General features: G+C 43.6%; 1 protein-coding gene across 1 annotated transcript in view; it reads left to right on the top strand.

Annotated features, from left to right (window-relative positions):
- Window positions 1-25,844, top strand: part of LOC138296564 (glutathione S-transferase 3-like) — a 113,548-nt gene that overhangs the window by 12,157 nt on the left and 75,547 nt on the right. The window contains exon 2 of the mRNA XM_069235803.1: window positions 9,161-9,263. Coding sequence (XP_069091904.1) covers window positions 9,177-9,263 — 87 coding nt within the window. The 5' untranslated portion in view covers window positions 9,161-9,176. The remainder of the gene's footprint in view (window positions 1-9,160; window positions 9,264-25,844) is intronic.

Genomic DNA, 25,844 nt, shown 5'->3' on the forward strand with positions numbered 1-25,844 from the left:
GGCCACACAGGCCACCTGGAGGTGCCTATCCCAGTTTCATTTGGGCCTACTACACAGGCACACCACTCCAGGTACGTGCCAGCTATGACAGGGATAAAAGTCTTACTGCCTGATGTGGCAGAAGTCCTTCTGCGCACTTGCTTAGTAGGTGTCTGTAGGACAGCCCATATGCCAGGGTCATCTATAGCAGTCTCTTCCATTATCCACTCCTCCTGCAGGGTTGGTGGTTCCTTCTCTCACTCACAGGCAAGATATCTTGACACCCAGGACAACCCAGTAATTCCTTCTTCAAATTGGACTCCAAGTGATGTTCCCTTAATCTGTGGAGTTGGCTGTTGGTGCAGCACCAACTTTTGACTGTGTATTAGTTTCTGATTACTCAGCTGATTACTCCCTCCTTGGTAGAAGAGACCACCGCAACAAACAACTCTATACCTTGAGCTCCCATCTGTGTACCAATTTTGCAAAGGAAGGATGAGCATTCCAGATCTGCTTCTTTGGAACTGGAACTGGTTTCAGTCAACTGTGAAAGGGCATGAAACCAGCAACAGGGATTGTAGTCACTGTTCACTATGGAAGTGCTCTTTGTTAACAGCTTGAACGAACACTCGCCGCTTTTTTGCTAAGGCTTATCATGGCCTTCGGATACTCTCTGTAGTTCATGCCATGTAACCTCTAAATCATCATTGGCCATTGGAGCTTAACAATACAACTTGATACTTCCACAAGTTGGAGCCTTGAAAAAGTAAATTCTGACGAAACACGTGTTGGCTGTTATTTTTCTGAATATGAGATTTGTCTTGGCCTTTTGACACCATGCCCATTGTGTTTTACTGGGTCGGGTGATGTGTTTCCTGAGACACCACAGAGGAATACATTGAAATCTCTACGTAACTGCGATGTGCCGTTTTTTTTTCTTCTTCTTCTTCTTCTTCTTCTTCTTACAAATCAACTGTGGCCTTTTCAAGGTGACAGTTTATGCACCCTGTGGCTGGGTGCCAAACCACTTGGGCACTCCTTCCTCCAATATAGACTCTATTGCCACGGACTTTTTTTACATATATGTTAGCTTACTTTTGGAAGTGCGCACCATCTTCACACGGCCACAATCTTTGTTGTTATTTGTGTATATTTAAGGCTGATATTTGAATGATAAATCATATAGCATTGCCAAGGGCATTCCAGCTGTTGCTGCTCTGTAATACCTATGTTGAGGTATTCAAAATTGATAAATAACGCCTTTTTATATTATTGCTGGCAATCCTGTCTGATGTACTTAGGTGATCACTGCTAGTAATCTTGCATATGGTGGCCACAAATGTGATCATGTCTAGTGTGGTCCCTATTACAACACTAAAAATATTAGTGGCTTGGGATGATTTTCATTGAACAGAAGTAGCTCTTGTTACAGAAACAGTTGGAGATCCCTGCTCTAGGCTCTGCGGCAAGCACAACTGCATGGACAAACTGGAGATCCCTTATACCGTTGGAAAATATTATTTTTGTGCACTTTTGATTTATCTTCAATATTTTCTTCCATGTGTCAGGTAAAGCCAGGGGTTTCGCTAGGGGTCTTTATGAGCTCCCATGCCCCTGCTGCATTTCTCCAACCATCGTCCCCCTGTCACAATAGCTGTTTGCAACTAGCAGGCCTAACAATAACAGCAGTCTAAGCTTGTCACCCCAATATACTAAGTTACAGCCAGGTAATTCCCACATCCCCCCCACCCCCCACCTTCAGCACATGTAGCAGTACAAGTATTCCTTAATGAGCAGGTAATGTGCAAACAACGACAAAGGAAGTTTGCTTCAAAAATCTACTTTGGTACAGTACGCACAGACACAAATCGACACATGCATGGATATATTGTACAGGACCAACAGCAGCCTTCAAGCTTCTCTCAGACACACAAATTACAACACAAAAGAAACCGTGCAATATTTCCTCACAGAGCAATATTTTATAATGTACTTGATGATGACATGAAATGTTTTAATGTTGTGAAAATTGTTCTCAATCTCTTCATTTGAACCAGGAGGGTTAACAATGTGCGGTCATATTTAAAACAAAAAATGTATTGTAAAACTCTACGGATGGAAGAGTACACAGGGAAATGTATTTAAATATAGCAAGCATTTGTCAAGAATATGAAGTCTGTGGCAAAACAGGGGCAACAAATTATATGTTCACCTTAGGTGGCTAAAATCCATGCACAGTATGACCTCTTTTTTAAGGGTAGGGGCACACATTGGACTACAGATAAATGCGCTGGGGCAAATTATAAATCATAGATACAGATATAATTACCCACTGGCAGTCACCACTGGGTAGTTATAATTAGGATTGCGTTTCCATGGGAAATGCCATTTTTTGGTTTGCTTATAACTTTGCGCAGTTTGAAAACTTTTTAAGGAACTCTCCAACCCCCCCCCCCCCCCCCCCGCCCCCAATTTTTTTTCTCCTCTGCTTGTAACTTGAAAGTTACTAGGGGATCTGTCAAATAGGAGCAGAGAAAAAGGAGTGTGTCTTAGAACCATTTTCCCCATTCATGCCTTCACTGCCTGCAGGAGTGCGGGCAGGAAAGTCAGTTCTGCTCTCATTCGGCGGTTAATTTAAAAATGCTCCTACGGGGATGGAGAAGACTTCTGTTTATCTGCCCACACTAGTGCAGGCAAGGAAACTGATATTCATCCTGGCTGGCAGGCGCAAGCTTAAGCAGCTGAACCCAGGCTAAACACGTGACCACACTAGCCAAACCAGTGCATGAAGCGCACATCCCTTCCAAAGTCCTCCTCTATCTTTGTTGCGGATTAACAAACAACTTTTGTGCCTCAATTAGTGATAGTCCTTTGATTACAGACCTCTGATTCCAGCCCTTGAACTTCACTAGACCACTTTCACGATACCAACCGCCAAGTGATCACACCCTAAAAACAAGCATTTGCAATGCAACGGGTCTTGCATTTGCTCGAGTTAGAGCTATTAACGTTGTAAACTACTAACTGGACTTTTCTTGCCACATAAATTGAAAGAAAAAAACTGAGTGCGATTGCGCTACGTAAAGCCCTGTGCGATTGCGCTGAAATTGAAAACAGAAAAAAATAGAGAAATTGCACTATGTAAAACCCAGCACAATCGCGCTGTGTGGAAAATAAAAAGATAAAGTAGTGCAGAAACCAGGCTGAAAACATGGAGCCTGTTATGTTTTCAGTAGTTTACCAATGCTGTGGAAGCGGGCTAAACACCGGAAAAGGCATGACATATGGATGCCTTTCACTAATGAAATTAAGTGGATTTTAAAAGGCAAGCCCACGAACCAATGAAAGTGATAGACGTGACATGGGCGTAGTTAAAAGCCCAAAGAGAGATTACAACAAGGACGGAGCGCTTGTGCACTTGATCCTAAACAAAAAAAACAATGAAATCAATAGCATTATGCCTACCATAGGAATAAGGGTTACAACATTCATGAAATCCCACAGTAAAACTTTAGTATACAAAGAATAATGCATTGTATAATAAGAAGTAAGCTTGTAACAAAGTCATTTAAAAATTATAGGACCAAATAATATTAGCATCCCGACTTTATTAGACTCCAGGTGTTTTTATAAGTTAGTAGGCACGATCATGCTTTTTGTGTCAATTATAGAGGCGTTTTTTATTGTTCATCTGTTAGTATAGCTTCTTAAAGAGTCTCTTGTGTTAAGAAATCCTTCAATGTTCCTCCAGCCTGGAAAGTCTTAGACATAAAGCTTTTTCTTGTTCTAAAGACAACACTCAAGCATTTTGGTTTCCTTACTAAACGTGACAACTGTGGTTTTCATAGACATATTGGTTCTATTGCTTTTTCCTCCTATGACCTGAAGCATCTGACTACACAGACCTACCGGCTGGGATGGAACGTCCAGATACACCCATTAGTCTTGTATCTGGCTTAATTCTGCTGGCTGAAATTGAAGGAAACCCTTTCTGCAGCAGAAGTTCCATTTGTGATTCCCAGTACCCTGCTGTCTCGCACCCTTTTACATGATACTGAACAAAGGGGCACTGTGAACTCGCTTATAGGTCTTCCTTTAAGTGACCAAGCATATTGTCCAGCCATATCATGGAACATTAATATTTCCAGCCCCATTCTACCTCCTGTAGACAAAAGGCTGCACGCAGTAGAGGGTGGTGGGGAGAGTTTGGGAGCTGCCCCCCTCCAGCCCCACTCCGGCTCCAATGCAGACACATACCCTGAAGAGATTGCTAGTCTTGAAATCATTACACTTCGGGCACGTGCATGTGGATATTGAGTGATGAGAGGATGTAACTTCTGGATAAAGTGGATTTGAGAATCCATTATTTTAACAGAGCTAATGCAGTGTTTGCTTTTTCAACACAGGCACGACTAAAACGAACCCCAATTTCTGTCTGTTGGCCTGAGCTCCTACTCTGGGGAATGATCACTATGAGTGGAAGTAAATCAGATTTTTTTGGTCTTAAGATAAGCCCTGTAGAAACGTTTCGTGGTGTCCACCTCCAGATCCTATTTCCAACCGATGGATCAAGAAAACTCGTTGCTCCACAGACACTTGTGCACCAGGCACCCCAAGTCCGCATTAACTTCAACTGCAGGACAGCCCAGACTCGAGGTGCTGCGGTCCATCAGTTATCTGCAGCTGCAGTTTGCAACTGTACACCATCCCTGCCAGGTACTGTGCATGCAGCAATACAGAATAGTTTAGGCGCCATCTCCAGGAGTACTTTCTTGGGCCTGCCAATTTTTGGATCTTATACATACACCATAGATGGTTGATATTTTGAACCAACAACCAGTGGAGAGGAAAGAGCATCAAGGGCCATAATGTAACTAGGGTAAATGGGCCACCCTGCCCTGTCTCCAGTCGTATGGTAAATATAGCCCTAATTGAGCGCACACCCCAAGTTCTTGTGCCAGTGTACCTGCGGTACCACGATTAGTTACATCCCTGCCTGAAACATACTAATACAGTTCCTGGTTAGGCATTCAATCAAAAAATAAAGAAATGACTAATTGTAGCTCATAGACTATACAGAATAAAGTGTCTGTGGTCTCAGATCTAAAATTGTGGGAATGTCTCAGTGACACATAACATGATAACCGAATCTCGCAGAAGCATTCAGTAAATGTGAGAGACTAAATTCCAACCCACTACTTAGAGACTAAAGCTCACTAAATCTCCAAACAAGTTGATTGCTTAGCAAGTGGTTGTGGTCATTCGTTATCCCACTTGAGTGCCAGGTTTTATATACAAGTGATTCCAAACTACTGTCCCTGGATGAGAAAGACTGACAGTATAGTACAGTGCCTCAATAGAATGTAATTGAAAGAAAAACATTGTATAAAATTAGGCACGTATTAGAAATGCCATTTGCAAAACACAGTTCAATTGCACATCATGGTTTCTGTATTGTGGTGCAGCCATCAGATGTGTAATAGTGACTTTCATGAGATGTACAAGACCAACAGTTCTTCATTGGGGAGAACTCCCACGAACTTTGAGCATTACAAAGACTTGTCAGAACAAACCTTCATTACTACTCATTGCCTGTGCTTTCTGGGTGGTCAGTGACCCAAAAGTAAAATACTGCAGAATGGTAGCTGCAGTTGTCACAGGTGTGATCGATAAATTTAACTCTTCTTATGTTATATCAACCAGCAGGAAGGAGCCAAGCCTATGACTACTCTACTGGCTTTATTGTGAGCTAACTGGTTGACCCAGAGAAGATTGGGGAGTCTAGGTTCTAAACCTCTTAAGTTTGAAAGTTTTGGATAATACCTGAAGGAAGCTGTACTAGAAAGGAAGGGTCTTAATGGTCTAAACAATTTGTAGTTTTAAAATAAATGGATCCACTCTAGAAATCAGTAACCTTTCGGGCAACTAAATAAAAGCAAACCATAAAAAACATGTAATACTTGTGAGGTGACAAAATACGTTGTGCCGCCAATTTCTAGGTGGAATTAATTGTTTCAAAGGAGGGATAGAAACATATGTGTCAAAATGAGAGGGGGATTTCAGAAATGCAAGAGGTGTTTTAGCAGGACCACTGAGAGCTCTTTGTAATCAGTGGCGAAGGATAGACCGTTCTAGAGGGCCAAGAAGTCCGTTGCAGTTACACTCCATACAAGTGTGAACACTATGAGATTTGCAGCTTAAAGCAAGCCTGCTTGAAATGAGTGGTAGGATAAACTAGGCAGTTATCACCAAAGAGCCATGACAAGGTTATTGATTCATGGCAGAAATGAGGACAGAAAGAATTAAGTGAGTCTTTTTGTACTAGGGGCTGGCAGTCGCAGCTTCTCAGACACAAGCGAGAGCTCACATGCTGATGTGCACACGCAAGGGTGCTGTGGCAGAGGCATTGTGGGTTACTGTGTTAACCACATGCTCTCCCAATAAGCTTCAATGAGCTGGGAGCAGGCGGTTCCATTGTTCTCTTTCCTGCTTAGCTTAGGCTCTTTGAACGTTGAACGCATGAAGGGAGACTCCGCCTCCGAAGAATGCGACCGCAGGCAGCAGGTGGTGAGATGGCCTAGGGTTCAGCATCCTACACCACACCCTGCAGCCTGGAGACCGAATTCACCAACTACTGCGGAAGTGCACAGAACAAGGTATCAAACAACTAGTTTGTGCTCTAGCGACCAGCAGTATGCTGAAAAGCCATTCAAAATCTTGAAAGCCCTTTAACTCATCTAGTATTTTTAATCTCTGTCGTTTATTTTCTAGCCTAATTAATTTCCCTTTTCCCTGAGGCCAAACTAAGAATCACTGTAGATTTTCCTCCTCCTTCACTTTCTGAACTTCAATCTACATCACTTGCAGCTTACTGTATTCGAAGCCCATTCTCTAAAATAAAGCATCAGCCCTTTTTCTCAATATTTGTGGAGGTGCGCAGTACTTCACAGAATCAGTGATTCGTACAATGTTATTGCTCTTCCATGGTAGTGATTACTACTTCTTGTAAAACTAAGCAGTGACTCTTTGTTTTTTCTTAATACTAAATTAGTAGGTGTGACCAGATGATCCAGGCTTACTCTAGGGGGTGGTTAGTAGTTTGGACACAGTCACACACATTATCTACATCATTAAAGATGAAGGTCCAGCCAAAGGTATCTTTGTTTAAGAATACTACTTTAATGTTGCACAACAGTGAAAACCCGAAGAGCAGATTAATTATGAGTTATAACTCACAATGTAGTCCATAGTGCGAAATCACGACTCCAAGGAAGCCTGTGTGGCTGGTGTCAGTGCCTTTCTTGGCCTCGGGTCAACATACATTAGAGCCAGAGGGCTACTGTAGGGCGGAAAAAGGGGATCTTCTGGGGTGGGGAAAGAATGCTTTTGATACACAGGGAAGCAAGCTCGGAGGCAGAGTTGTTACGTTAACCTGCTCTCCTTTATTTACCTGAATCATTGTCATGGTCAAAGCACTCGGATCACTGGATTTGTTTCTCCGGATCAGCTGTTCTTCCCTCAGCAACTATTTACAGTCTCTAGAGCAAAACAAACAGGTTATCAGGTCTTGGCCTAGTGGATGCCTCTTTTTGCTGTGCTACCTCTACCCTCTACAGGTAGGTGTTCAGCAAGATGGATGCCCTTTGTCTGAACATGGGTTCACCACTGAGTGTTTTTGTGAGTAACTTGCACAGCGCTATATCTTTTCCATGAGAAAGAAACTTGCTCTGTTGTTACTTTTGTTAATGCGTCCTCTTGCAAATGCTGAAAGAAATAATTATTTCACTGATATTTGATCTCATCGATCTTAGCGTTCAGAAAAAAAAAGTTGAGGAACAAACAATAAACGAGAAGAAGGGTGAAAGAGATATAAGAGAGAAATTCAAGGGGATGAAAAAGCAAAGGAACAGAGAAAAAAAATGCATAAATAGAAAGAAAGCAATATAAAGTAATTGACGAGCAGGAAGGATGTTCCATGGTTTGTCCTTTTGCGCAGTCAGTAAAGCCTGATTACTAGCTAATTTCTTTCTAAAACCTTTTTGTAAATAGCACAGTTGGGCAATTATCTACATTCTCTTCAACGGGAACTATCTCTCCACGCCTCCTGGAAAGAGTTTGTCTTGCACTTATAGTAAAATGCAGTTTGCATGTATAACTTTAATGCAAAGTGAATTACCGCTAGGTACTTTCAGTTTTGTCAGATAAAGGAGTCGATGAACATGTAGTTACTGCGACCTGCCGAATACCAAACAGTTTGATGAACGGGGAATCAGGATTCAAACAGAGGTTCCCTGTGCCATATAATTACTAGGCAACTTCTCATTTAAATGAAAAGCATCTCAACTCCTTCTTTGCTCCTCTCCCCTGGGTGCCATTTAACCAGAAGGATAAAGCAGATTGCGTCTCTGACGGGAGTCAAGTACAAGCAACACAAAAGACCAGCAGAGTTTTACTCCTAGGCAGCGAGAGGTCCTGACATAAATATGTTTGGAACCTTGAGTGGAGCAACCTTACCCTTCCCTCTCCGCCCCCCCCCTCCACAGACTGTGGGGTGAAAATAGGAAATGAACAAAAAGGCCCGTGGCAGAGGCTGGAGACCTGCAAAGAGTAAGCAATGCTAACAGCTAATATAATCCAGGTCAGGGTCTTCACACTTTTACTGATGTGACAACATTTTCCTTTAGTAACTTATGTTCTGCTGTGTCATTAACCCACTCCTTCCAATTTCAACATTAGTAAGTTGGTTATGATTTGCAATATCATGACCGGGCCTCACGAAGAGACCCCATCGTAGCCTTCAACCAACCTCATTTAGGTTCCCACTAATGAGTATAGGTAAACCTGATGTGAGAATCTGTTTGTCAAGATCATCTAATGGGCTCACTGGATAGGCATGCAACTCTAATCTGTTCCTAGTTCTACGTCAGTATGTATGTTTAAACTTTAACCTTCAGATTGGGTATGTACTTTGGTGGCAAATTACTGTGGTTTCCATAGCAATTTTCATGAAATAAAGTCACATTACTTTGTACTGCTAACAATGTGAGCAGACCTGCTTTACTGACTCGAGTTTGTTGTGTAGCCAGCCACTCCCTCTTTAACAATGTGGCAACACCAAGACCTCCGTATCCCAATTGTCTTGTGTTACTCTTAACATGTGCGCATGTGCTTGCTTCGACAGGTAATAACGTGAAATCATGGCTGGAAAACCTAAGCTGTTTTACTTTAATGGACGAGGTCGGATGGAGTCAATTCGGTGGCTGCTAGCAGCAGCTGGTGTTGAGGTTTGTACTTTGTTTGTTGTTACATAAAGTGTGAACCAAATGCCAAAGGAACGTGTAAATGGATAGAAATGTACAAGCAGATATATTTGGTGAATTATAATAAACAGAGCCAGAATGTACCTCACGCAGCAGGATTAGTTCGTCTGCAGCGCATAATAATCTGAAAGAGCCCACTAGTATACAGAAATACCGAGGAGCCTCTGGTAATATGGCTAGTCTTGGCTCTGAAGCCAACAGCACTTTGCATCATGGGATATTTAAGGTCACATTTACAATGATAAAAGTGACTGTATAATACCATAATGCAACGCAATATTGGCTAATATGCCAGGCCTGGCTTGCATTGTCAATTATGAACTGGAGTTGTGTGCATCAGAAGAAAGCAAAGAGGCTGTGCGCATCTATGGAATGTCTACATCACTTTTAACCTCTCTCGTGGTAATCTAGGGGTCACCTCTGTCCATCCCTTCTCATACAACCGTTGCCCTGTTGATTTCAGTGCAGAATAATGGCAAAAACACAGAACGAGTGGGTGTTAGATGCACGTATCAGTGAATCCAATAACTCTCGAGCTCCCAATCCACACTCGCAGAGACCCACTATTTCAGCCTCCATTGTTTTTTGGGGGGTTTTGGGGCCCTGGCAAGAGGCATTTTGGGGCCCCGTGCTACCTATTAATGTATTATCCATTGTCAGGTAATTCAAGTCCTGGCAATGCACAAAAATATACTTTAAAATTCCAGAAAAAGGGGAAGCCAAGAACAGCTAACAAGTTTTTGTATGCCCCGGGTCTCTCATTTGCTCGAGTTAGAGCTACTGGCGTTATAAATTTCGAACTGGACTTAAATACATTGAAAACAAAAAGTAACACATCAGTTGACATAAGCGAGCCGATTCAAAGCGTCATGGAAGAAATGAGCATGAAGGAGAGACGCACAAGATTAAGTAGTTCCCTCAGATTCAATCATATGAGCAATCCTGCAATTACCCATGTAACAGGGGCAGTCTGTAAGGCGGCAACAAAAGTGCCCCAAAGAGGGACAAACGTAAAACCGTTACCAGTGATAAAGGATCTGTGACACGCAAGTCCCCGAGCGAGTGGGAGTGATGGGCAAGGTTAAAAGCGACAATGATTACGACTGGTCAACGCGCTTGTGCGCTCGACCTGAAAAGGTCTAATTGCTTGGCGTTCATCAGCCAAACAGCACCAAAGGAAAAACTGGTTGAGCATTGTAGATTTATTTTGCACCACGATCTAGATTTTTTTGGCTTTCAGCAACGATGTTTGCGTAGAATTTAGTTTGTAACTAGCCTATTAGTCCCGCTGTAGGTATTTTAACACAAGGTTGAGTTGGTAAAATAGTGCATAACATTAAAATAATCCACGTGTACATAGCAAAAAGGATCACGTATTTATAGACAAAAGGGGATCCAGCCTCCCAACTGGCATTCTTGCTGCAGCCCTGAAACTTGAACCTCTGCGCGACGATTTTCACTTTTATCTCCGGTGAAATCCGATCAAGTCTGCTTAGCAAGAGGCGTGGGAGCGCACTGGAGAGAGAGGTGAACCACAGAGGTGCAGGAAGAATGGCAGAGCGACAGACCCAGAGGGTCTCTTATTGCAGAAGCCAGGCCGCGTGTTTACCACTTCAGCAGTGTCTCTTCAGAGCATAGCCTTTCTTGCACTCTGTGAATACCCGTCATTGCGCACTTCAGAGGACACTATATCTCCCTCCTTTTTAAATTAACACGGAGATAAAGAAACCCGTATCACACACACAGCTATGACCACCAGGAAAGGGCAAGGAAAGAAAACAAACAAAAGACTGGACAAACACCAACATTTACACAAATATACTTGTCCACTCACATAACACACACATACATTTGCTTACCTAAATGTTCATCTGCATTAGCTCAATTAAGTATCGTGGTTTCCTTATCAACCTTGAAGATATGCGAACGTTTTAAAAAGTCTCACTTTCTCGAGCAATTGCACAATGAAACTCCTCGTGTCTTCCATTTCCCTGTCTTTCTGTTGGCCACGGACGTGGCTCTACAACTGGTTTGAGATGGGAATGGTTTCTGGTTATTGGTGCCTGTTCGTCAGCCACTGACCCCGCTAGCTCGCTCCCTCTGATCTGACTCTCTGACTCGGCTCTCTGAATGACTTCTAAAATAGGCACCTGTCTTCCTCCTTTGAGGCTGTTTCTCCGATTCCAGGTGCCGAGGTTTCAGATCTGAATCTATAGCATGACGTTCTGTATCTACATAGCTTTTCATTTTTTGTTTTGCCTTTTTGTTATCCTCAAATACACCTTTATGCTTTGGCTCTTCCCCTTTAGAGAATTGCAGGAATAGAGTCCCTTGGTTGCATGTTGAGTCACTTGATAGTCATGCATTTGGCAAACTGCCTGATGTAATAAAATATGTAATTTAAAAAAAATTGTGTCGTTTTCTTGATCGAAGAAATTTCACTTTCAGCAACGCCATTACCTGTCATCTCAGTCTAATTAATTCTCTTGTGGTTTATTCCCCTGAACTGCGTGAAACATTGAAATTAGTCCCCATCGGACTGTGAACCACTGTCCGGTTTGAGGGTTATTAGTACTCGCACCTCGTTCAGCGGGGGAAGCACAGCAGCACCAGAAGTGGATCACACACTTTGAACAGTCAGGAACCTTGAATATCACCAGTGAGAACACACAGCTCGGTCTTCAGCTCCTTGCGGGATCCCAGAAGACGGGAGAAGGCTCCCATATGGAGTGGGACACCGGTCCCTGCTTTCGGAGTGATGCAAGAGAAACCCTGTCCACTTCATCTGGTTCTGTGGTATGTTATCAATAGGACCGAACACCATACTTCTTTTGGGACCTCTAACATTGTGAGGTTTGCAGGCACAGTTGGTTTCCCAGGTATTTGGCAGAGATATGACTGTATTGTATTTTTAACTGTCCATATCAGCTTCTTTGTTGATGCAACCCCATGGGACTTTCATTTGCCACACACATAACTTGTTTGCAAAGTTTTTGTGACATAACAAATCTTTGTTGTCTTAAGAGTGCCACTTGTCACTATTCTTAACGCACTCTATATTTATTCGTACAACAGTATCTCACTGTTGTTTACTCCTCTCTAATATTTTACAGCCGAGTTAACGTGTTTCCATTTATTTGGAAGAATAGTTTATCACCCCTTGTATGGTTAGCTCCTCTAGATAGCCCTCTTCTGTCCTCTGCTGTTGCTCTCTCAGCAGTTGACGCCCGAATTTTTAAAATGAATATAGTCTTGTTCACTGAACAACTCTGTTCACTTCTAACATTAAACAACAGATAATGTGAAATATAATCCACATGGTTGTATTCTTTACAAGGATTGTGCACAATCGATTAGTCCTAATCATGGAGTCTTATTTCCCGCATTACCATTCTTGGTGGCATCTTGGGTTTTGGGGTTGCCTTATATGGTGAGAAGTGGCTGATGGCTTGTAACTATGGCAAACAGTTTTCCATGCAAATACAGATGTTGTTCGCAGGCCCAAACCACTGCCAGACCACTTTTTACCACTTGGGAATATTCTTTCTCTACCTATGTCAAACTTCTACTTGCAAATGGCACTGCATGACTGGTTGGGTCTTTGCTTGGTTTGTGCTGGACCAAATGGCTCCTAGGCCAACTGGGCTGGCATCCTCGCATAATTCCATGCTCAAAAATATGTCATGTGTCTTGCGGACCACACTTCTTACTTTATCTTGTTAAAAGTCTTCTCACATTCTTCTGTTCAGTTAAATTTGTGATAGTTCTTTGTAAACTCTGTCAGCAGTGCACTTATTGTTCCAACCTGCAGGAAATACTTGGCACGGCGGCTTGCCATTCTTAGCCTGGAACATAATTTCGAGGCATCCTTTGGATCCTAATCACCTCCTGAAAAAAATATGCTGCAGATGATATTCAGAGGTTAAGCCTCTGTTACATATCTGGATTGGACACCAGCATAAATAAGTTGGTGGTATCTTTTCCATGGATTTAACTTTGAGACAACTGTAGCTGCTGTCAGGCAACCTATCATATTTCCATGCAGTGGTCGCTTGATTGCAGTATTTGGAACTCGCATGTCTACACAGACGAGTATTCATCAGTCCCTTTTTTTTTTTTTTTTTTTTTTAAACTGCTACATTCGGAGACACCCCATAGGTGTTGAACTCAAAACTGGTCTAATAATATTTGCAGCCTTTGTAATCCATCTTCAACCTTTTTTCTGAAAGGTTATTTGGTGTCCCCTGTGATTCTGAGCCCCTGGTCAAACTTCCTTATTAATAGGCAGCTTTATTTATGTATTTTTTTAATTTTGGTCTTATGGAACTGTTGCTTGGTTCTATTCTTTGGTTAATTTAAACGTCGCTGCAACTAGTGTGATGTGCGCAGTGGCACCGGGTATTTCTCCTCAAAGGACATGTATTTCTTATGTGGATGTAATCTTTGCTTAGGTTATTTCCTGTTAAAATGTTCACATCCTCAAGTGGGTGTCTTTCTCACCAGTGGAAATTATGTATGTCGGATGGTTGAAGGGACAGTTTATTGTCCATTTTGTCACATTTTGTGACACATTATGTTACAGATAGTACTACCATCTAATACACAAATTCACCAGATGTTTCCCACTTGGATTTGTACTGTTGCTGTTTTCTTTTTTATTTCTAGCTAACACATTATTCTTATCCTCATCTCTGCTTGCCATCATGTAAGTCATTTCTGTGCATCACTTTCTGGCAAAGTGTTTCCTACTTTATCACCCATACTTTCCATTTATCTTTTTATGCTCTGTTTGCTTCTTCATATTTTTTATGTTTTGTTTTGTCTTCTTTTGCCAATTGATAATTTCGTTTTGCATATTGACGCAAAATGGTTTAACTTCCCACATTTGTTGGATTTTTGCCCTTGTGTTGGGAAATGACCTTATTGTGGAAATGTCAACCCGCACCTGCAGCGCATTTTATAGTCTTGCTGCTGTTTTCCGGGAATATTTACATTTTCCTTCTCTTTCATTTTCACATGATGCACATGTTCTGCTATTGAATTTCTTTATAATACAATTCCGCCCTCATTTAATATTAAACATTGTATATTTCAATTTTATAAATTCCTTTAGCAATTTTACTCCTAATGTAGTTGAATTAAATCCTTCCATAGCCATATTGCTTCCTCAGTAATAAACCTATAAAAGTCGTACTGAGTTACTACATTTTCCAATCTTGTTTAGAAAAACTAATCTGTAGTATCTATTTGTCCTTGATGGGTCTTATTAAATACCCATCTTTCATAGTTTTTTCCGCAATACAAATCTCTCATGTATGCACTTAATGATTCCTTCATATGCTTGCATCTGTTTGAATGGATAAGTGTCTAAAAGTTCTTCCACCTAGTCATCTGCTAGGTTTATTATTAGGTCTCTCTTGCCTGCAGGTCACTATGGAGGTCATTATGACCCCGGCAGTCAGTGTAATAGTGGAGGTATTAACGCCAACAGGCTGGCGGTACATACCTCCACTATTATGACATTGGCGGATTCGTCATAGCCAAACCGGCAAGTTAACACACTGACCGCCGGGCTGGAGACTACAGTCACCAACCCGGTGGCCGTCACTAGGCCACCCATGGCATTTTGACCCCGCCCACTGCCATGGCTTCCGTGATTTCTGTACTGCCACGGAAACCATGGCGGTAGGCATTATAGGTGCCAGGGAATTCCTTCCCTGGCACTGATTGGGGGGGGTCTCCCCCACCCTCCTCCCCAAAGTTCTCCCCCCACCCTCCCCTCCATCCCCCCATATACGCACATACATACACACCCATACACACATACATTCACCCACAAATGCATACATTCATACACACTCACAGCAACACTCACAAACATACATCCAGGCACACATGCATTCACACGACACAACATGCACGTACACATACACACACTCATGCAAGCACGCATTCAAATAGTCACACACACCCCGACATACGCACACAACCCCCCCCCCCCATCCATCCTCTCCTGCCGGAAAACCCGATTTACCTGCTTTCAGGGGGTCCTCCGGCAGGAGACGGGACGCGCCACTTTACCACCATCCGCCGCCATGACCGTAGCTGGAATTCCGCCAGCCTTCTGGCAGAATTCCGGCTACAGTCATAATTCCATGGACCGTCGGTAGCCACGGCGACGGTATGTTGGTGGCCGTAACCGTGGCGGTAGGCAGCATTTGTCGCCAATCTTATAATAAGGGCCTATATCTTTTGCAAGTTTTCTTAAGATAACGCTGCCATTTCCATAGCCATTTCTCCCATCTTGCGCCCAAAGTTTGTGTATCGGACATACAAAAAGTAAGTGGTCTTTTAAATATAGTATATGATGTACTTTTTTCCTCTTTGGCCTTGTGTTTAAACTTTGTGACATTTTATTTTCCGATTGTTGTAACTGATGTTAGGAACGTGTCTTCGTCGCTGTATTTTCAGTTTGTGACATTGCATTCTTTTATAAACTTCTTTAAATCTTCTTTGTTTCGACAATGAATCAACTATCATTTGCTGCTTTATAGTTTTACTGGTTTGTTTATTCATCGTTTTGTACAACAACGTTTTTCATTTTGATATGCTCGGCTGCCTTTTTGTTTCTTGATTTCTCCTACAGCAGCACTCCCATGTTTATTTTCCGAGCTGCCTCGTGAGCCCCGGTTGTCTTGGTGACAAGCTTGTTGCGCGATTGTGCGGTGCAAATATAGAAGTGAGGTCCACAGAGAGAGAGAGAGAGGTGGGGTATAGAGACTTACATTGAGAAAGAGAGAAAATGTATAGGTACAGAAAGATGTAGATGTTGAGAGAGTGCAAGAGACCTAAAGGAAGAGCAGTGAGGTATAAGAGGTGAGGTAGAGGGAGAAGAAGAGACCACATTATTTTTTAATTGCCACTGACTGACATCAACACTTAAACACTCAGGCAGACAGACTCGGCATGCACTCTGAACGTCTGTGAAGTATGCCTAGCTGTCAAAATGAAAAGAAGATGTGTTTTTATGCACACTGTTACTGCTTTATCAAATTGGGAAAAGATTCTATTTTTTGCATCTTTTGTTATGTTATTATTGCAGCAGTTCTCACTGCCCAAGGTGGCCCCTTGGAAGGTGGGGGCCATGGGCAGTTATCCGCTTTGCCCATGGCTTAAAGGGTCTCTGTTCAGAGCACCTGCAGCTGGCTAGCATCTACAAGGCCTCACCTACTATTGTCAGATCAATCCTCCCACTTGAGCATATTTGCAAGACCACGATGCTGCAGGTACATGTACGTCAAGAACAACATGCAAGTTAACCTATTTCAAAGTATGCTCATTTCAGCTGAGGAGCTCCTTTTTTAACAACAACGATTGCAAGCGAAAGCACCAACAGTGCACGAATGTGGGTGAATGAGGGACAATGTCTTTGGGTCTCTGTGGGGAGGTGTTGTTCACTAGTTAGGCCCTTAAATGCTAAGTCATCTTGCCCAAAGGCAGTCGTTCAATACATGGCTCCCCTGAGTGGCAGTGGTATGTCTACAGTCTGCATGGACCGAGCCTATAGTGAATATTTGTAAGTCTGATTGGCCGGAGGCTCCAAAGGTGGGTCTAACTAGAAGGACTTTGAGGCTCTGATTTAGGTTGTCCCAATTAAATCTGTGTTAACCTTGAAACATCAACTTTTTTCACAAATGCTTAGGCAACCCCACAAGCTTCATTCATCAAGAACTTTGTGTTGACATATTTGAAACTTGGTCTCGCGCTGATCATATAAATATGCTATTGGGACAGGAAAAAATACCCCCTGCATGGATCTGAAGAGCATGTACCACTGCTCACAGTTCACCATATTAATCAGCAGTATTTAAACTCCCACCTCCGTGCGCACAGCAGTCCTGCATGTGCGATTCAAGCCTTTTTGTGTAACAAAGAATGAGACCCAGAGTAGTTTCAGACCATAGGGCAGACATAGGGTCACTGGGCCCCAATCATAGTGATTGCAGAAATTTGTCGCTGGTGTCATAGGGTTCATACTACTAGGTCTCTGCAAACCGGACCAAGTACAACCCCTTCTGCATTTGCCTCCCAGTTGTCGTGCTGCCACAGGCTTTTCAAGGAGGTAATGGGAGAGGCAGGACCTCCGAGCTCAACATTCATCCAAATGACTCCACAAATCAGTGCCATACCTGGTACTTACCTTTGATGGAAAACCATAACAGAAACACATCATACTATTAAAAACCAATGGGTGCAATCAATAGGGTTGCACTAAGGTATGTCCTAACAGGGAGGTGCTACACTCTCTCCTCTTTTCTGGTAATTGCACTCCATTCCATTATGGTTTAGAGGAACATGCCAGATAAAGCTCTGCTGGAAATAGCGCAGACATCTCACTAGCTCGATGAGCAACTGAGGGCATTCGCTGACATGGCAGGCTAGCAAATTGCCCACTAAAGCCTTAATGAGGCTCTTAATTAGGCAGTGATCTATGGGATTTAGAAAAGTCCCTTTTCTTACACTTGCTTTTGCTGCATGGGGAGTGAGTGCACTAGGGTCCAGAGAGATAATTGTTTGCTTGCCATGCAAGATACCCAGTTGTTTATTGGGTTAGAAATGAAGCTGTTGAAATATGTGTATTTTAGAGATTCCACATTCTTCACCATGTTTGGAGATTCACGGTTACATGTCTGTGAGTAGATTGGCATCCTGTAATTAAAAATACCCTTTGTTTTTGGGTTGGATGATATCTCTTTCAGTGCCTTAGGGATGAGAGATATATTGCACTCTAGTGTATCATAAGCTGTGAGATTTGCTGTTGTAATGTTAGTAGCTCAAGGATAGCCTTGGTTGACAGATATCCTGTCCTACTGTTGTGTGTGAACTACAAGGCTATATATCGTGTTGCGCAGTGTGGATGGTTTTATTTATATATTCAGGTTGTAAATAATCTATACAGTTTGAAATACACCAGCTTGAAGTGCATGGTTTGGAGAAGGTATGGTTTGTGGACGAGGATATTTTTCTGCTCTCCAGTTGCTAAGATAGATGATGCTGGGGGGGGTTGTCCTTATTTTAGTGTATGTAGCCTGGTGTGTACTATCTTTTGTATGTATGTGTGTGTGTGTATACATATATATATGTTCGATGGCATGTGTAGCTGCAGATACACATGCTGTGCACATCCCGCCATCTGGTGTTGGGCTCGGAGTGTTACAAGTTGTTTTTCTTCGAAGAAGTCTTTTCGAGTCACGAGACCGAGGGACTCCTCCCATTTCGACTCCATTGCGCATGGGCGTCGACTCCATCTTAGATTGTTTTTTTTCTGCCATCGGGTTCGGACGTGTTCCTTTTCGCTCCGTGTTTCGGGTCGGAAAGTTAGTTAGAATCTCGGAAAAAACGTCGGTATTGTTTGCGTTCGGTATCGGGTTAGTTACAACAGATCAACACTGAATTTTGAAGAGCTCCGGTGGCCCTTCGGGGTTTTTTCGATTCCCCTGTCGGGGCCTGGTCGGCCCAGCCACGTGTGACTTCAAGGCTGATGGAACGGACCCCATTCCGCTTCTGTCCAAAATGCCATAACAAGTATCCACATCTGGGCTGTAACTTGTGCTTGGCCCCAGAGCACAAGGAAGATACTTGTGAGGCCTGTCGAGCGTTTCGGTCCAGAAAGACGTTAAGAGACCGAAGAGCCAGAAGACTGCAGATGGCGTCGACAGGACAAGAGCGTTTCGAGGAGGAAGAGGAAGCTTTCTCTATCCACGAGTCGGACTCGGAAGAGCTCGAGGCCGAAGAAATGCCGAAAACCGTGAGTAAGACGTCGAAACATAAGACTCACAAGAAGTCAACAAAAGCCCAGGGGACGCCACCGCCAACAGGCCATGGCTTAACCCAAAAAATAGGTGACCGATCCAAGGCACCGAAAAAGGGCACGCTGGTGTCTAAGTCATCCGACTCCGGTCGAGATACCGCCACACAGCAATCTCGGACCCGAGACATCGGCTCAGAGAAATTTCGGCACAGCGGCACCGAACAAATTCGACACCGAGACACCACCACGCCGAAAATTACAAAGGTTTCTTCAGAGCCTAAAAAGACGTCTGAAAAAGTTTCGGTTCCGAAACATCCAGCCTCGGAGCCGAAAACAGGTTCCTATACAGAGGAACAAGGATTGTCCTCCCAAATGCAAAAACATAGATTCGGAGAGGAACTTCAAGCAGTAGAGCCAGACTATACTCCAAGGAGGCTCCACATTCAACAAGACACAGGGAAGATAACCACTCTTCCCCCAATTGAAATAAAAAGAAAACTTGCCTTTCAAGAAAAGGACAAGGAGCCACAGGCAAAGGTGGCAAGGAAAACAACTCCACCACCATCAGTGCACACATCACCAGTAGCAACTCCTCCACAGTAGTTGTTGGGGCAGCTCGTAAGAGAGCACCACCTCCAGACAAAGAGAGTCGCAAATTTGATGCTGCGGGCAAAAGGGTTGCAGCACAAGCAGCAAACCAATGGCGCATTGCCAATTCACAAACACTTTTGGCAAGATATGATAGAGCTCACTGGGATGAGATGCAACATTTGATAGAACACTTACCCAAGGAGTTCCCAAAAAAGAGCACAACAAGTGGTGGAAGAAGGACAAAGTATCTCTAATAATCAGATACGGTCTTCAATGGATGCAGCAGATACGGCTGCAAGGACAGTAAATACTGCAATAACAATAAGAAGGCACGCATGGCTGCGCACGTCAGGGTTCAAGCCGGAAATTCAACAAGCCGTGCTAAATATGCCATTTAATGAACAGCAGTTGTTTGGGCCGGAAGTCGACACTGCTATTGATAAACTCAAGAAAGACACTAATACAGCAAAAGCCATGGGCGCACTCTACTCCCCGCAGAGCAGAGGCACATTTCGCAAAATACCTTTTAGGGGAGGGTTTCGAGGACAACCTACAGAAATCACAAACAAGGCCCACTTACCAAAGCCAATATCAGCGGGGAAGTTTTTGGGGGCAATATAGAGGGGGACAATTCCCAAAAAATAGAGGAAAATTCCAAAGCCCCAAAACTCCTCAAAATAAGCAGTGACTTACAAGTCACACATCCCCATCACATAACACCTGTGGGGGGAAGACTAAGCCAATTTTACAAACATTGGGAGGAGATAACAACAGATACTTGGGTACTAGCAATTATCCAGCATGGTTATTGCATAGAATTTCTCGAATTCCCTCCAACAGTCCCACCGAAAACACACAGTATGTCAAAACAACATATAAATCTTCTAGGATTAGAAGTTCAAGCATTGCTCCAAAAAGAGGCAATAGAATTAGTACCAAAACAAGAACTAAACACAGGAGTTTACTCACTGTACTTTTCTGATACCCAAAAAAGACAAAAGTCTAAGACCTATACTAGATCTCAGAATATTAAATACATACATCAAATCAGACCACTTTCACATGGTTACATTACAAGAAGTAATCCCACTGCTCGAACAACAAGACTACATGACAACACTGGATCTAAAGGATGCATATTTCCATATACCAATACATCCTTCACACAGAAAGTACCTAAGGTTTGTATTCCAAGGGATACATTACCAATTCAAAGTGTTGCCATTCGGAATAACAACTGCGCCAAGAGTTTTTACAAAATGTCTAGCAGTAGTAGCTGCACATATCAGAAGGCAGCAAATACATGTGTTCCCGTACCTAGACGATTGGTTAATCAAAACCAACACGCAAATACAGTGTTCACAACACACAAATTATGTCATAGAAACCCTACACAAACTAGGTTTCTCAATCAATTACTCAAAGTCACACCTTCTGCCGTGTCAAACACAGCAATACCTAGGGTCAACAATCAACACAGTAAAAGGAATTGCCACTCCAAGTCCACAAAGAGTCCAAACATTTCACAATGTAATACAAGCCATGTATCCAAACCAAAAGATACAGGTCAAATTGGTAATGAAACTGCTAGGCATGATGTCTTCATGCATAGCCATTGTCCCAAACGCAAGGCTGCACATGCGGCCCTTACAACAGTGCCTAGCATCACAATGGTCACAAGCACAGGGTCAACTTCTAGATCTGGTGTTGATAGACCGCCAAACATACATCTCGCTTCAATGGTGGAACAGTATAAATTTAAACCAAGGGCGGCCTTTTCAAGACCCAGTGCCAAAATACGTAATAACGACAGATGCATCCATGACAGGGTGGGGAGCACACCTCAATCAGCACAGCATCCAAGGACAATGGGACATTCAGCAAAGACAGTTTCATATAAACCACTTAGAACTGTTAGCGGTATTTCTAGCGCTGAAAGCATTTCAACCCATAATAACCCACAAATTCACTCTTGTCAAGACAGACAACATGACAACAATGTATTACCTAAACAAACAGGGAGGAACACACTCGACACAGTTGTGTCTCCTGACACAAAAAATATGGCATTGGGCGATTCACAACCACATTCGCCTAATAGCACAATTTTGATTCCAGGGATTCAGAATCAGTTAGCAGACAATTTCTCTCGGGATCACCAACAGATCCACGAATGGGAAATTCACCCCCAAATACTGAACACGTACTTCCGAATTTGGGGAACGCCACAAATAGATCTATTTGCAACAAAAGAAAACTCAAAATGCCAAAACTTCGCATCCAGGTACCCACAACATCAGTCTCAGGGCAATGCACTATGGATGAACTGGTCAGGGATATTTGCGTACGCTTTTCCCCCCTCTCCTTCCATATCTAGTAAACAAGTTGAGTCAAAACAAACTCAAACTCATACTAATAGCACCAACATGGGCAAGGCAACCTTGGTACACAACACTACTAGACCTTTCAGTAGTACCTCATGTCAAACTACCAAACAGACCAGATCTGTTAACACAACACAAACAACAGATCAGACATCCAAATCCAGCATCGCTGAATCTAGCAATTTGGCTCCTGAAATCCTAGAATTCGGGCACTTAGACCTCACACAGGAATGTATGGAGGTCATAAAACAAGCTAGAAAACCTACCACTAGACACTGCTATGCAAATAAGTGGAAAAGATTTGTTTATTACTGCCATAATAATCAAATTCAACCTTTACACGCATCTGCAAAAGATATAGTAGGATACTTACTACATTTGCAAAAATCAAAACTAGCTTTCTCTTCCATTAAAATACATCTTACTGCAATTTCAGCTTACCTGCAAATTACGCACTCAACTTCATTATTTAGGATACCAGTCATAAAAGCGTTTATGGAAGGCCTAAAGAGAATTATACCACCAAGAACACCACCAGTTCCTTCATGGAACCTCAACATTGTCTTAACACGACTCATGGGTCCACCTTTTGGATAGTTAAGTGCATTCAAACCTGCTATCTTAAAGCTAAAAGAGAACTGCCTATTACACCAAAGGCACACTCAACCAGAAAGAAAGGTGCTACCATGGCCTTTCTAGGAAATATTCCAATGAACAAAATATGTAAGGCAGCAACATGGTCTACGCCTCATACATTTACCAAGCACTACTGTGTAGATGTGTTAACTGCACAACAGGCAACAGTAGGTCAAGCTGTACTAAGAACATTATTTCAAACTACTTCAACTCCTACAGGCTGAACCACCGCTTTTGGGGAGATAACTGCTTACTAGTCTATGCACAGCATGTGTATCTGCAGCTACACATGCCATCGAACGGAAAATGTCACTTACCCAGTGTACATCTGTTCGTGGCATTAGTCGCTGCAGATTCACATGCGCCCACACGCCTCCCCGGGAGCCTGTAGCCGTTTAGAAGTAGATCTTGAACATTTGTACATTTGTAAATCTATTACTTTAAACTTCATTATGTACATACGCATTCACTCCATTGCATGGGCACTATTACTGGTATACACAACTCCTACCTCACCCTCTGCGGGGAAAACAATCTAAGCTGGAGTCGACGCCCATGCACAATGGAGTCGAAATGGGAGGAGTCCCTCGGTCTCGTGACTCGAAAAGACTTCTTTGAAGAAAAACAACTTGTAACACTCCGAGGCGGGATGTGCACAGCATGTGAATCTGCAGCGACTAATGCCACGAACAGATGTACACTGGGTAAGTGACATTTTCCATATATATATAATATATATATATATATCCCAAACACGAAAAGCCCAGGCACCAGTCCATGTTAAAATCCAAGCCAGTGCTTTTTAAATAGTCATGTGACTTCAGTAACCAAACTCCAACTCCCATAATGCACAGTTCCATATAAATAACTTCCTGAGCTGGAGCGCTTAATTTCCATATAGCTGCAATAGCGTCCCAGGCACTTCATTTCACCATACAAATGTTCTTATGTGCATTAGGTATCCATTACTTGATAGTCCACTTGCTTTTACAGTTGCTGCCCAGCATGATAACAGCATGGAAGGGGCCCGACCCGCTCACCTTCATGCAAACAAGGTATTCACACCTACAAGGAATAGCCACCTACAGCCTCATGTGACCAGTTACAGACTTTGAGGGTCATTATGACCCTGGTGGAAGGCGGAGAAGCGGCGGTAAGACCGCCAACAGGCTGGCGGTCTTTTTTTTTGGTTGTATTATGACCATGGCGGTTACCGCCATGGTCATCCGCCGGTTCTCCGTTCCGCCCGCCAGGGCGGTGTCACTATACCGCCGCCGGTATTTTGACTCGGCTTACTGCTGTGGATTTCCTGCGGTTGGAACCGCCATGAAATCCATGGCGGTAAGCACTATCCGTGCCAGCGAATTCCTTCCCTGGCACTGATAGGGGTCTCCGCCACCCCCAAAGGTGGCAGGGCCCCCCTCCCCACCCCGACCCCCAGCATCACAGAACACACACACACACACACACACACACACACACACACACACACCCCACCAACACACACACACACACAGGCACCACCAACACACACACCGACATACATGCCTACATCCACACACAGTCAGACACGCACACCCACATACATACATACACGCACACATCCATACAGCCATACACGCACCCATTCCCAAAACACGCAACATCCCCGTAAGCATACACGCACTCACACACCCCCTCTACATACACAGATGCACACACCCATGCACCCACACAACACCCCCCCCCCCCCCCCACCCCTAACGGACGATCGACTTACCTGTTCCGTCGAACCTCCGGGAGGGGACGGGAGCCATGGGGGTCTGCTCCCCCGACACCACACCGCCAACAGAACACCGCTGCGCTGAATTACAGGACGTGATTCAGTGGGCAGTGTTCTGTTGGCGTGGACGTGGACGTGGGGCAACCTCCACTTCCCCGCCAGTATGGCTGTTGGTGGCTCTCTGTCTGAAAAAGGATGGAGAGCAGCCAACAGTCATAATACGCCGAATGGCAAACCGCCACTACTGGCGGTCTTCCGCACGTCGGTCCCTTGGCGGTCTTGTAAAAAGACCGCCGAGGTTGTAATGACCACCTTTAATCCTTTTTCAAGAGAGACTTGTGGGGGAGTGGAAATACTAACATGGGAGGGCTGCGGGGTTATGCATCTTGATTCTGTTTCTTGAACCTCAATTCAGACATTGTTATGTAATGTATCCACTTCCTCTGACCTTGAATCATATTATTTGGCCACACAATTTCAGTGGGTGACGTGATTGCCAGTGGCCAGGGTCAGAGGGGAGACGGAGACGGGAACGCCTATGACACAATTGCTAGCTTGATTGATCCTGGAACCAAGGAGGATGGGGACTAGTCCAGGGAGCCAACAGGCAGTGGGTGAACACTGTTGACTCCAGTGCTTACAAAAGACTAAAACAATCGCCTGGCAATACCCCTCAGCTGGCTTTTGGTCCTCCTGCCAGCTGGAGCTCGATCGTTACTGGTGGAGTGGATGACAGTAGGCATCAAAACGCTTGGAGACCTGTATGCGGGGGGATTACTACAGTCCGTTGAGGACCTGCAGACTGCATATAACCTACCAGTGGGTCAAATTTTGCTACACGGAGCGCCCTCTGTTGTGCTGCAGCAGAGATGGAAGGAAGGAGAAACTGAACCCATGACACATAGGGAATGTCTTACCGTGTGCACCACCTCAGGTGGACATAAAGCTGTCGCTAGCCTCTCCAGTGCTCTACAGGGGATTTTCTCACCCCCTTGTTGGACTTGCGTGACAAATGGGCAGCAAATATTGGTGACCCAAACTCATTGTGGCGTTTGTCTAAGTGTATGGAAAGGAAGCAGTGCTGCAGGGTGGCTTGTTATAGCTGTTATTTGATTCGAACTGGAATTAATATACTTTGTCCGAAGGAATAATACAAGGGAATATATGCGTTTGAGAACTTGTAGGCGGTGTAACAGGAAACTTCAACCTTCTGCGCAAACAAAAATAGTGATGCCCGGAGGAATTTCACAGGTGGTGAGCGAAACGCGTTGGCTATTGTCTATTATATTGAAGAGAGTAAAATATCCCATTGGAGAAACACATTTAGATGAATACTTCCTATATGAACTTTGTTGGTGTAC

The sequence above is a fragment of the Pleurodeles waltl genome, chromosome 5, assembly GCF_031143425.1.
Source record: "Pleurodeles waltl isolate 20211129_DDA chromosome 5, aPleWal1.hap1.20221129, whole genome shotgun sequence".
NCBI lineage: Eukaryota > Metazoa > Chordata > Amphibia > Caudata > Salamandridae > Pleurodeles > Pleurodeles waltl.